This window comes from Siniperca chuatsi, linkage group LG10, assembly GCF_020085105.1.
Source record: "Siniperca chuatsi isolate FFG_IHB_CAS linkage group LG10, ASM2008510v1, whole genome shotgun sequence".
Classification (NCBI taxonomy): domain Eukaryota; kingdom Metazoa; phylum Chordata; class Actinopteri; order Centrarchiformes; family Sinipercidae; genus Siniperca; species Siniperca chuatsi.
The window spans coordinates 16237213-16251417 of record NC_058051.1 but is presented as its reverse complement, the minus strand read 5'-3'; the positions used below and the strand labels follow the sequence as shown (position 1 = coordinate 16251417).

The 14205-nt window shown below is 40.6% G+C and overlaps 1 protein-coding gene across 1 annotated transcript; it reads right to left on the bottom strand.

Moving 5' to 3' along the window:
- Positions 1–2446: 2446 nt before the first annotated feature.
- c1ql4a (complement component 1, q subcomponent-like 4) lies at positions 2447–13020 on the bottom strand. Its single transcript, XM_044210897.1, has 3 exons — positions 12631–13020; positions 11008–12356; positions 2447–3791 (listed from the first exon to the last, which is right to left on the bottom strand). The coding sequence occupies exons 2-3, from the start codon at positions 11551–11553 to the stop codon at positions 3612–3614; spliced, it is 726 nt and encodes a 241-aa protein (XP_044066832.1). The 5' UTR covers positions 11554–12356; positions 12631–13020; the 3' UTR covers positions 2447–3611.
- Positions 13021–14205: the final 1185 nt, after the last annotated feature.

The window sequence follows — 14205 nt, the reverse complement described above, 5'->3', positions numbered from 1 at the left end:
ACTACCTTGTATTATTAGGTTTTGCACAATGCATTGATGTTTCTCCTTTGACACAAGATGGCAGTGTTTATTGCTGCTGGAATCTGCTACAAGGGCCACTTCACTGTCAAAAATACAGTGTATAATATAAGAGGAATATCTTGATCTGCTCTTTAGGCTTTTTTGAGCTAAATGAAGAATTTAATCTCGAGTGTCGGCTTTGGTGCTCAAGTCAATATAAACCATTTTTGGCTGTCTGAGACGATTTAGGCTTTCTCCCGTTTCAATTATTTAACCACATTGTAAACTCAAATTTCAGCCTAAAAAATATATTTTTAGATATTTTGTGGACATGCTTTAAATTTTCAGAGAAATTATTTGGTGACAAAGCACTAGGATATGAGCAGTAGAAGGCTGTTTGGTGGCTTCCTGACCTTTTCTTCATTTTCTTCACAAGCACCCCCAACTATTTCCCCTCATTAGGCACCACAGCAAATGGAGTGTGGAGCTTATGTGTGTGGGGTAAGGTTCAGGAGGGTGTCATAGTCCACTGCTGAATAGGTTGTCCACTAATTACACTGTGTGTGTGTGTGTGTGTGTGTGTGTGTGTGTGTGTGTGTGTGTGTGGTCGATGGAAGTCAAGGCTATTGATTATTTTAATCCTCCTATTTGTGAGTCTGTGATCCTCGTGGCTCTGCATTCGACAGGGGAATCACTAATGGGCCTCAGCGCAGCCTGTCTCAGACCTCTCCCCGTCCAATTAACTTTCAACTGGAATCTGCCAGGAGAGAGCCGGGGGCTGGGCCCAGGCATGGCGTGGCTACATCCCTCTTTCTCTGCTCAGGAGCAACAGATTCACCAAATCCTTTAAGTCTAGAATGCCATCAGCTCTACTCTAATTAGACACTTTCTTGTTTGCCAGTAATCTAAGATTAATTGTCTTTAACATGGGCATGATGTCTCTCTCTCTCTGGTTTAGGAACTGTTAAAGTGGTTATATTGAAAATTATGGTCACTTGAATAAAGTGGTGATATTAACCAAATAGAAAAACAACACACAGTGTGGAAATATTCATAGACTAGTTTTATATCACACATAGTTGTGATTTGTAAACATTGTTATAGTTCATATCAGATGAAATGATACTCATAGTTTTAATATATGTAGTGTGTATCAGTCATTTCATACCAAGATAAGGTACACATAAGGCACACTGAAGATGTGTCACAGAAATATTTCCTTTAAGCAAAGAGCTGTCTATTCAAGGTAATGGTAAGCTAATTAAATAGCAAAAAAATTGAATTGAATTCCAATTACCTTTCTTCTTTAATTTGATTGTAGTGTATTATATTTTTTGCTTAGTACTTCTATTCCTGTGTGCACTGACGTGATAGTGAGCTGGTGTAACTGAAGAGTTTCCCCTTGGAGATCAATAAAGTATTTCTGATTTGATGGATTATTAGCACATCGACAAAGAAACAATAACAGGGTGGCAACTATTTTGATAATTGATCAATTGTTTATCAAAATATTACATTTTCATGCAAAAATGTCAAAAATCCACTGGTTCCATCTTATCAAATGTGAGCATTTGTTTCTTTTCTTTGTCTTATGTGGTATTAAATTGAATGTCTTGGTTTTGGGCTGTTGGTTGGACAAAACAAGACATTTGCCTTGCACTCTGAAATTGTGAAGGACATGTTTTAATTATTTCTGACATTTTATAGACAAAACAATCAGTCGATTAATTGAGAAAATAATTGCTAGATAGATCAATAATGAAAATAGTCATTAGTGGCAGCCCTAGATTATGATGGGTATTTTAGTCTTTATCCCATAGCACTATAAATATACGGTATGTATTCAGAAAGATGAATTCACTCAGATGCTGGATGAGTGGGCGTGAGAGAAAGCATGACTTCCATAAAATCACTGTAGGATTATCAATAAATTCATAGAAATGTATTATATATTATAATATTTAAGGAAGATTTCAGCAACTCCCTGGATGTATTTCTTGTTATTGGTGGGCTTTCCAACAAATTATCTTGGTTCAAAACCCTGATAAACAATGTCAAGCCTCATCGAACACTGAACCAATTTGGTGTGTTTGTACAATTGATCACTATATTGTTACATTTGAAATGAATGCATTGGCTGGATTTTGTAGATCCTGGGTGTATTATAAGCTGAGATCAATATAGCGGTATTAATGTTTGTGTCTTAGACAGTGTCTTAAGACATATTGGAAATCCATGCTGTAGTAGGAAGTGGCTGTTGTTTCGATCTCAGCTGTTAAGTCCACGCAGCCATATCATGCATCCAATTCTCCACAGTCAGTCCAAGTGGTCACTCCAAATTAAAATTGAACAAGGGTCTGCATGTGTTAATGACTGTTGAACGTACATGCCTTTATTCAGCCCTGACCTTCTCCACACCAAAACAACATGCAAGAACACAGGCAAGGTAGGTATAGATATTTTAATAGCAATTGTCTACTCAACCTATTCAACATACCAGATAGCCCATCCCAGGATTACTGTGTTTATACTGTACATATGATGATACTTTGACAGGGTCTCTCAAAAATAAAGTAGGTATGGCAGTATAATTACAGTAACATGTCTGTAATGTATTGTACAACATTTAATGTAAGTAAAACACTGCAGCTGTTACTTTTCTCTGCCTCAATATCTTGCAGTATCTGTATATCCACTCATACATACTGGCATACAACCCCCCCCCAAACATACAATATTGTCATTAATGCACTTGGCAATTAAAACTTCATCACACACAAGTACCATCCATAAAATGTGTTGCCTTGTAATATGTTTTGTTTTATTTTGTTGTTTGATATCCTGTGTTGTGATGGAAACAGGAACGAAAGGTCAAACATCTGTGTTTATTCAGATGGCCTTATTTTAATCAGTACTGCCCCAATGCAGGGTGGATCACAACAGGGGTTTAATTCATTTCATCTGGCGTATTTCACTTTAGGAAAAAATATTTTACAATGATGAGTTGCAAAATATGTGCAGGCCAATCGATCAAAGGTCACTGGAATGGTGAGCAGAAATGTATAAGGTAAATACTGTATAGGTAAAGACTGGAATACAGTAGGTGTGCATTTGCATCAGCTTAGTCATCTTGATTAATGGCACCCTCAACACCATTATTGCATTAAAAAACAATTAGACTGATGGTGTTTGTTATATTCTAGTTCTCACAATGTCAGTTAATATGGAACACATTAAAGTATTTTAGATATTTCAGAGCCACAACGTGCAATTGTTATGCGCACCTATACTGTACAGATTCTGAAATTCATATTTGCACACAAAGGGCACCAATAAATGCACTTGCTCATGATGATTGGCTCAAAATCATATAACTCAACTTAATTCCACTTATCTCTGATTTTCACTCAATCCACGCGTCTGTAGTCTCTTGTAATCTCAGGTCGTCTGTATGTGTGTCTTTGTGTGTGTTTGCTTGCATTTGTGTGTATATATTTTTGTGCGTGTGCATGTCTGTGTATGTGCATTAATTTGCATACGTACATGCCTGTGTAAGTGTGAATGCATCTATGTGTATGTTTGTGTCCATTCCCCATGAGTAAGGATTCGATTCAGTCTGGGTAGATGAGGAAGCCGGAAAAGGTGCTGTACTTGTTTGTGTTCCCTCCGTGGACCTTCCCTCCGTCCAGCTGCACACACACCTCATCGCCCACGTCCAAATGCAGGATCACACTGTTGGAGGCGTAGTCGTAATTTTGATCAGCGTCCTGAGCGATGGCGCTGGCTCTTACCTGTCACCCACAGAGGACATACGCATTGACAATTAGAACATGGACGAAACTGAACAAACACTTGCAAATGTCACCGCCACTTACTCAACAGCTCCAGGAACTCTGCAGCTCTTTAAAACTAAAACTACCATATCTCGTTCTATTCCTTTATCACATTTGATTTTTTTTTAGGCTGGGTCATGATCAATTAACAGCTTTCAAATGAGACACTCATGAGTATGGCATCACCTCCACATTCATGCTGGATAAACAGATGGATGGAACTGTGACCTGTGACCCCAGAGGTTGACTGAGAACACAGCCACTCTGCCTCATATTGATCAGCTGTGGCTGGGGCTCCGGGGCGGAGAATGGAGATCTGATTGGGTTGTGGAAATAAGCGGACTCACTGGGGACAACAGGTTTTCTATGGGGAAACTAACTCAGCTGAGAAACAGCATCACTATCCACACCAGCTATTGACCTGTTGCTTATGATCCTGGGCCAGCTCAATATGCATGATATTGAGTGGCTATGTCGAAGCCAGACAGTTTCACATTCGCATGCTGTGTGAGTTCGGTCTTATTGACCCAGCAGCAGTGGATCTTTACTTGTTTGTTAACACATTTAATTGGGTTTACTTATTGTAGACACTTAAATACACGTGCCTAGATTGAGTTACAGTTGTAGAGGAAAAAGGAGTTGTCTATTTATTATTGTACTTTTAATCTTATAGGCAACATACCAAGCATATATTGCTGCATTACTTTTTTTTAAACTGGCATGTACATGTAAGGGGTGTTACGGCTGTATGATTTTTCCTGTGCTGTTTGTCCCTTTTCCTCTTCTGTCTTCTCTAGTTCTGCACACGTGTGCTACATCTGATTGCTCAATGAGGTGCACCTGGCCTGGGAATGAAGTGCTTAAAAGCTCCTGTGCCAGTATCAGAAGAGCGAGGCTAGTGGGATGGAGACTGTTTGTCTTACTGCCTCTCAGCCTGGGTATGTGTTTATGTTAATAAATCCCATGGATTTGGTTGTTATGGGTCAGTGGTGGAATGTTGTTTGCCCCAAACCCGCCTAAGGGTGGGGCATAACAGGGGCTTAAAGTATATACTATAAATAGTATACATAGGTAGATTCATGAGGCCCTTCATGTATTATATGATTGAACAACAATTTTAAAAAAGTGTGATCTAAAATAATATTTTTTTTGCTGCACAACCCTTTCAGATTGTAGTCTAAATAGATAGATAGATAGATAGATAGATAGATAGATAATACACTAGGTTGCATTCCTAAAAACCTCCCAAGTAGCATATATCAATAATTCTGGTGAAGCAGCTCCAATCAACAGACATATGTCAGCCATCAGTGGCCTTGTGTCTGGCTCAGTGTCCATCTACGATGGGAGCACTCCATCTGTGTCAGAAGCCAGACAAGCCACGCACATCTCCATGACAGCCACAGAATATGATCTGCAACTCAACTACCATCATGTCATTCCCATCACTGGGGCCCCTTTCTCCCCAACCAGCATGCATCAATTTGAAGACAGTCAATTGCTGAGCAACAGAGCCTGAATTACTGTAACTAAAAAAATACACTCTCTTCGCCTTGCACCAATCCATTTTGCCTTCGTCTGAGCACATCATCTATCAATCCTGGAGTTGTGTTCAATTTCCTGGACACTATCTGTAGGGCTGCTTACATGAGATGCAGGTCATGGATTCTGCATCCAACATACAGCATGTTGGTGACCAGTGAAAGCATGTCCCTGTCCACTCTAAACCAGAATGATTAAGGGAGCAGAGAAGAAGATATCTCCTGAGGCTTCACAGCTCAACCACCACACAGTAAAATCAACCACGGCTATTGTTGCTCTACTCCAACAGTCTTGTTTCATTAGATTTCAGATTCTGTAGTCCTCATGGGTGTTTTAAACAGCTATATTTCTCACTGCAGAGCTATTATATGTAGAATAAGTGTGCACTGTAAGCCGCATCATGTAGAAAAAGTTAAACAAAAATAGAATTAGTGAAAGACATGCCTCCACAGACATCCAGAAACCTGTATATTACTAAAATCACATATTTAATTCACTTATATAGTCTAAGGTATTGTAATGTATATATTCTATATAGCTTTTTAATGTTGCTCTAATTTCTTTAATTTCATTCACATCTTTTATTTCATTCACCTCTTTGCCTGTCTGTGTGGTTGTAACATGTGAATTTCCTCCCAGGGATCAATAAAATCTTAAATAACCTGAATAACCAGGTTACTGTATGTTTCATATAAACATAATGTATTGAGTATAAATAGAACCAGTATGAGGCTCATATATGGTGTGCATGCTCACTGTAACCCTGTCTCCTAGAAACTGTTTATATACTACTGATTTGCTACATCCACTATGTTTTGAAATGAGTGAAGTCAAATAACATTGATTGAAACTAAAACATCATTAGTCATTTGGTTTTGAAAAGATCAGAGCACTGAGGGGCACGGGTGGTAATCTGGCCTAGAGCACCAAAATGGTCAAAAACAATCCTGTCTGTAAACACTATAAAATGTATTGCAAAAGGTTAACAAATCTAGCTAACTGGTTAAATTATTTGATCCCTTCATGAAAATATGGTGCAAATGGAGAGATACAAATATTCTAATGTAATCTGACATCTTTTACATTTTTATCTATTTATGTTATGTTATTCAGAGCAAATTCGAAAAAACTAATTTCTCTTACTCATAGGTGGCAGGCACGTAAATTGTATGTTACCAGTTATCAATACATATTTAACAGCATTTATAGAATGTACAAAATGTATATTTAGCATTTAAATCTAATTAGTTTTTTATATGACCAGACCCATATAAATTGTTGGTAGAAGTTTTAGTATAATTAAACACTGAAGATAATCTACCCTTTTTTAGGCCCTCATAAGACCATCTCGCAAATAATGACACCAATCTATTGTCATCTGTAAAGGTTATATTGTTGTTCTGCTTGACATGTGTAGTGACAGCCAATATCACATTTGCATCTTTGGCTGCAGCTGAGAGTTGTTGTGACTTCCTATCGACACCAGGCATATGTCATCCTGCTCATTATTTTGGCCAAACAGTGTGACGGAGGGCGATGTAGTGAGATCTTTCCCCCTTAGATCTTCTCAGATTCTCTTGACTTAATGCATGGAAGTGCAGTTGATTTCTGTACAACAGAATAATAGTATCACTCAGCATAGAAATCATTTTGCCAATATATGATATATGAATTGGTTCTTCAGCTTGTGCGTGAAGGAATAATGCAAGCCATCCATTACGACAGACCAGACAGAGAGGCATGGGGGAGTCGTGGTAGGATTAGGACAGGAAGCCGACAGAGGAGATGGATACGGCTGGAGGACACAGACTGATCCGTGTGAACCAGGCTGCACACTGTGCTGATCCTGGAGCTCGAAGGGTTGTGAGCCTTGAGGCAGGGGCCCCCAGGGCTTGCCTGTAGCTGTCTCTGTCTCCGCCTAGCCCTTTCATTATAGGGCCTCCAGTAAACATGCCTGGGAGCAGAGGGGGCCACAGGCGAGGAGGAAGGAGGAGGGAGGGGCGGTGGTGTTGGGGAGCAGCTGTGGTGTCATTTTCTATACAAGTGAAGCCGCAGCGCAGAAGACAGACAAGGATAGACAAAAAGAAGGGAGAGGGAGAAAAAAAAAAACAAGGGCCACAGGGTTGAGGAAAGAGGAGGGAGGGGGGCTAGAGTTACAAACTGATCAAGCGAGGCTATTTTGTGAGACCAGGGAGATGTGGGGGTATATGAAGTCTTGTTTTTATCTGTGGTGCTGCGCTCCACTGGTAATAAAACTGACAGGATTCATTCACTGTGATATACTGACCTCTTAGAGTGGAGACAATAGAAAAGTAGCTGTTAAACTTACCTAAGGGACTCCAGCACATGGCAGGAGGGTTGGGGATGAGTGGGGGGGCTATGTTGAGGAAATATGATATTTATTGAATAGGTTTTCCCTCTCCTCTGGGAGCCAAGGGATTACATGGTGACAAGCGACTGAAGCATTGAAACATACCTTAGATTGCTATTGCCTCTCATTCAGTGTAGTCTGCTGCACTATAATGGTCAAAGCTGTGCACAGTGTGAAAGGCACTGACTTATTTTAATTACTGTGTTTCATCAGAGGCACCTTTTATATGTTTTATTTAGATCTCTTATGGACTAAAAAGACAACATTTGTTTTATTTTTTTCTTTTGACAACTTGTCTTCATAGAACAAATTCTGCTATGTATCTAACTCTTTCTTGCCACCCGCTCTGAGGCTAATTATATTTCACCTGTAGCATATCTATGTCTCTGTACTGGCAAAGTTATTACAGGTACTGGCCATTACAGCAAGTGATGACATTTTAACACTACTGTGTGAAATAACTTGACCTTTAACTGAGCTATTAAAAGAGTCTATGACAGGTGAAAAACAAGGGAGAGATTAAATGGGAGCTGAGCCAGAATCTATTTGTCTACATTGCACATTGTATTAAGAATATTTAATATACATATACAGCGGTGCACTGTGGGAATATAAATGAGTAGGTGAACCGCTCACCTACCAGTTAATGAGGGGAAAGGGAGAAGTTCTGTTGAGAAGGAATGCATGACGTATTTCCACCCTTCACAGCATAAAGCATGCCAACATTAGCATTGACTGTCTTAATAACATTTGCTATCAAGCTGGAATATTAAGTAGCATTCAACTCATATATCCTTGACAGTGATTTAAGGAATAGAGTGATTAAACGTGTTTATAATAGCGGTGGCACCAATGAGAAGTGCATTCATAACTATTTTTTTTGAGCAAGAATAAATCAATATTCAATCATTAAGTATCATAAATATATAATATGGATCCACCATTTTTCAAACTGGGTTATCAAATTTGGTTTCCCTACTGTGCAAATAACTTAACTGGGGCTGATCAGCTGAACAAAAATAGGTGAATAGGTGTGCAAACATCCACATCATACATTGGAAATGTACTGTGAGTCGATTACCATCACATTACAAATGGCGAAGCAACTGAAGTGTGATCCCCTTCAATCACAAATCTTTACAGAGATTTACAGAGTGGGGATTTGTAATAGGTATTGGATCTATAGGAATCCCATGGAAGCCCTGCCACAGTCAGCACATCCTCCTGAGATACTGGCATCGCAATATACCACACTCATGTCACATGACACAAGTCCAACAGCCAATGCAGTGTGCCTATTTAAACATGATTAGCAAAGATTATTTGAGTCATACATCAAAAATTCCTAGAGGAAATCTATTGGTATGCAAAATTAATTAATTCACTGCTTTCAAACCGTCTCTATCTGCAATCGGTGCATAAACATAGTTTGTAAACCAATTTTTTCTCTTTCTCTGGCCGGCCTTGATCACTTGTCAAGCCGAGACGTGTTGAGTGGGTGTCCATTGGTCATCATGCCTGATCTCATCCTGGCCTTCACTACCAGCCTCCCTGATGCCTCGTCTAGCAGCCCACTGTCTCCACACTTCCATTAAGTCATCTATCTTCCTCTGCTCCACCCCTGATCTTTCCATCAACCCACTTGTCTTGTTTTGCTCCCCCTTTCACTGTCTCCAAGTGGACATCTTAGCATGTCCCTGTCATGTCGAGTCTCTTGTGTTTCATTCATTCTCGCTGAATCTGTCTGAGTACTGAATCTGTTGGAGTGGCTGCCTCACAAACCTAAGCTTACAAATGACCTTATCTGTTACAACACAAGCCGAAAGGGAAGGTAGCAAATTTGTGGCTATGGCAATCCTTTTATTGTTTTTTCTTTGGATTATAGAAATCCCCAATGGGCAGACAAAATATTCAATAAAACCTTGGCACGTACGGCCATGGTAAAAAAACCTGTGTGATTCTACAGTCAGAAATGCAACCTGTCAGACATAGCGCCCATTTAGTAAACCCTAGCCACTGACTACCCGCCTGCCTCGGGGCTTCAATAACTCCAAACATGATCAGGCATTCTGCAGCACTTCATTTACACTCCATTTTAATCTACCAGCAGCTCTGTTTGGGTATCCCTGTTAGGTGAGTGCTCTATTTAACAGAACTGTTTAAGGAGGCCACATGAGTGTCAGATGGACCTGGGTGAGGTTAAATGATTGAGTTGAGTGAAAAGATAATTAATGGAGAATCAATGAAGAAGCTGGGGAGGGGTCAGAGAAAAGTATAGCAGGTGTACAGGGATCTAATCTAAGATGTGTAAATTATTAAGCAGGCTAAGATGACTTGAATGACAATATTGGACATTAGGCAGGCAGTCTTAAACACATATTCACCTTTGTGGTCTCAAGCATATACAGTACAGTCAAACAGTGGTTAATGATGAACGATTTTAAACATTCAGTTTTACATCTCACCAAATCAAGTCTAAATGAGCTATACTAACTATTAACAACTGTGGTGATGAACCATACAGTATGTATGAACCTACATTAGCCCGTGTGTACTTGTTTAAGCAGTCCTTGGTACACTGCATGTCTGGAGAAGGAGGCCTGAGAAGAAAGTATTTGCATTTAAAGTCCTTGATGAATGAATGAATGTAAAAAGCCACTTGAAGAATGTTTCCTGAATTTGGAGTCCTCTGATGAAATCCCTGTGATTTATCCCACCTCTCCTCTCCTCTTCCCCCCATCAGCCCCTCTGTCTTTAATTAGTGTCTGGGGAATGAGGGAGTGGATGAGTGGACTGTCAATTTTACATTCATTATTTATTTAGCTGAGGTGTAAACTGACTGGTCCACGTACTGACAGACATTTCTCCTGTGCTCTTTTGCACTTCTGTTTAGGTGATAATCAAGCTCTGTGTATGATACTTACTAATTAGACTGTTCCTTTTGGCAGTGGCGGCTGCATTCTGCCACTTGTCATTTAGCCACAGTACATGTGGGAATGCAAATATCTGTAGCTGTGATTTTAGACTGTATAGCATGAATTCCCCTTAATGAGGAGAAAGATTGCTATTTCATTCTTCGGCTGTCATGTTGCCACCTGCTAAGTGGAATGTGCCCTGAATCTGAAGAGCTTAATGTTACAAAGGTGAATGCGAGTCAATGGAGGCACAGGATGGTCAACAGTGAGAAAAAATCTGTTGCATGGTCGTGTGTGTGCATACATACAAACACACACACACACACACACAGACACATTTACTAACCAGTCCGTTCTTCTTCAGGTCTGCCCACATGCTGGTCCCATCACCACCTCTCATTAGAACATGGTAGGTGAAGAAGTAGATGCCAGGCAGAGGACAGGTGAATTTGCCGGTGCTGGGCTCATAGTAGTTACCTACATTGGTCACCACATCATCAAATTTCAATATTTCACTCCCCTCATGCTGCTTGCGTAGGCCTGCATAAAAGGCGATTTTGGGAGTGTAGAGCGAGGGAGAATAGCCACCAGGACCTGGACCTGGGGGCCCCTGTGGCCCTGGTTTGCCTGGCTCTCCAGGGGGTCCACGCGCTCCTGGAGGGCCTGGGATCCCTGGAGACCCACGAAACCCAGACTTTATCTTCTTCCCAGAGTAATCCTGGGGCGGTGGAGACACAGCTGTCAGCTCCTGGCCAGGCTGAGATGTAGTGTAGGGGTCACATACCATCCTGCAGCTTCCAAGCATTTCATAATGGCTTCCTGCATTTCCGGTGTTTCTCCCTTTGGTTGTGTGGACCAGCAAGGGAATTGCCACCAACAGTATTAGAACCATAGCCACACCTACAGCAGCTCCAATGACACGTTTCCTGCGGCTGAGCCGCGAAGCGGCCAGCGTCAGGAAGTCCTCTTCCCCCTTGGCTGGAATAGTGCCGGCCAGGATGAAACCTCTCAGAGAACCAGTATGGTATGAAAAGGTGAAGAAGGGTGTGGAGGGGAGTGCGGGGAAAACAGTGTATCACTGGGCTAAGTATGAGAGAAAACGCAAAATGGCAGACAGCCAGGAGGGAAATGATAAAGATGTCCAAGGGACCAGGTACAAGATATTTAAAAGCCTGTGGTTAAAAAGATGAAACCTTTACACACCACTGTGTTTAAGGAAATAAACACAAAAATCTGGATGTCTCAGATTTGTGGTGACACAGTACAAAAAACATTATCTAATGAAGTCTGGTTCACCTTTTTTGACTTGATCTGTTGTCCTCTATTTAATTTTCAGCATCAAACAGAAACCAGGGCTGGTGCCAAATTCAGCTCATTGAGGAGGGAGTGGAGGTATTGTTTGTTTTCTTGGATGAAGTATGATTTACAGTTTTCTTAAAGAAGAAGAATCTTCTTTCAAGCCCCCCCTGCAAAGCACAGGATTTCACTTCATGTGGACAATCTCACTTAATGCCATGGCCGTAAGTGTCTAAAGTTCATCACAGATGTTTTCCTGACACAATCATCTTATGAATCTTCACTTTTGTCTCGTTTCCACTGTCCACATTAAAAAGGTGCCCGTTTTCAGGAAACCAGTGACACTTTTGTCAACCTGGGTGTGCTTTTGATAGATTCCTCCTCTGGCTATGTCTGCATCTGGAAAGAGCAAAGATACTTAATAACTGATTTGTCCTTATTTACTCCTTATTTCCTACTACTACTGTTATATAGCCTACATAATTTAACTGTAATATATCTGCTTTAATTCAACAATTGTTTAAAATGAAATGATAAAGATAAATATCAAAATAATATTTTCTAAAAAAATAATTAAATTATTTTTTTAGAAAACATTTGTTTTACATAAAACATGATACAATGCGCCATGTTTTTTGTTCACAAAACTGTTAAAAGAACCTGAAATACTCACCATCTGCTCTTTATAATCCAAAAATGTTTTTGGAGGATGAAATTCTCTGTGCATCAGTTCAGTCCGCCGTCCCACCAAAATGACTGAAAGACTTTGGACCGCTGGAGTGCCAAATGGAGAGCGAGAGAGCCGACGGGCGCGCAGGAGATGCCAGGAAAGTGACGAGAGTTTCTTAATCAGCGCTTAATCCCCTCTTTTCTTTCCAGGTAGAAAATCAAGTGTAAATACCGCTAACTTCGGAGGAAATGAAGCCCAGAAAAAAAAACCTGCTAGAACACTTTTTGACGCAAGTCCAAATGAGGGACGCACGGCAATCTGACGCTCCTATTCAGAGTGGCTGTCCACTGTATCGCTTATCGCAGTATTTGGTCCATGGGCAGTCCTAGTCGACACCTGTTAGATCGATCTCTCTCTCTCTCTCTTTCTCTCTCTCTCTCTCTCTCTCTCTCGCTCTCCTCTCGCTCTCCCTTACTCCTTTACATCATACCAGCATTTTTATTTTGCTCTTCTGTCTCTAATAAAAAACTGTAGTCCACAGCCATGTTTACGGATATAGAAATGTATTGGCAGCTTATAGTGAGGGCTAACATCCACTCCTGATTTGTTATTCTATTTTTAAATTATTATTATTATTATTATTTGTGAGCCAAAATCAAATGGTAAATGTATTTCATTGAACACTGATACAAATGTGGGCTAGACCACACTGAAGTCTCCCTTCTGTGGCTTGGTAGCCTGACATTCACCTGTTGTTAGAGGCACACTCTTTGCAAGCAAAATGTTTGATAAAGTGTTGCAAAACGAAGGAAGATGTTTTCATCTTCTGTGTGCCGGGAAAGGGAGGACAGAGGAGGGTGACTAAGTAAAAGCTGCCTCAGCATGATGTGTGAGGAATGGAGAGGAGACACTAAATGTTCCCCAGACCATCGTATGTGTGTGTGACTCGCATCCCACAGCTATAAAGCCTCATTAGTGAGACACCCTGCCCCACACATTGTGCTGCTCTTCTTCCTTTACAATGCCTTCACTCTGGTCTACACACACAAACACACATGCACACACATAGACATATGCAGGTATACATAGACAAGTTTTTACGCCATTAGTAATGGAAGGCCATGTTTTGTATTCAACATTTCTCACTGTTGCAATGACAGTAGGGAAATAACGTGATGCCATGTGGGCTAAAATATGCTTCCTACAATTTAAGTTACCACCAAGTCACATTCACTGGTAATCACCTTCCATTTCAGAAACATCCTTAGCTCATACCTTCATTTCCTTGGAGTCTTGTGTCACCTGTCTGACAGGCACAATCGCAGATCTGCGTGTTTAAAGTTTAATGGCCGAAGCAGTGGGAGCAAGGGGAATAGGTCTACATACAGTATTGATGACTCCCTTTTCATCAACCACCACCTCTTCGACCTCTCTCTCCTCTGATATGATGACCCCTGTCTGGCAATGTAGGGATCATCCGACTTGATCCCACCAGACATGGAGAGGTGGGTAATCATCAAGTTTTAAGGTGGTTTTCCAAGGATGGGTTGGATTTTGTGAGAAACTGAGGTGGAGGAC

Excerpts from the sequence above, each read along its gene's own strand:
- c1ql4a (XM_044210897.1), bottom strand. The coding sequence starts at position 11,553 with ATGGTTCTAATACTGTTGGTGGCAATTCCCTTGCTGGTCCACACAACC. Across the intron at positions 3,792-11,007 it reads ACCTGAAGAAGAACGGACTG|GTAAGAGCCAGCGCCATCGC; the intron begins GTTAGTAAATGT and ends TGTGGGTGACAG.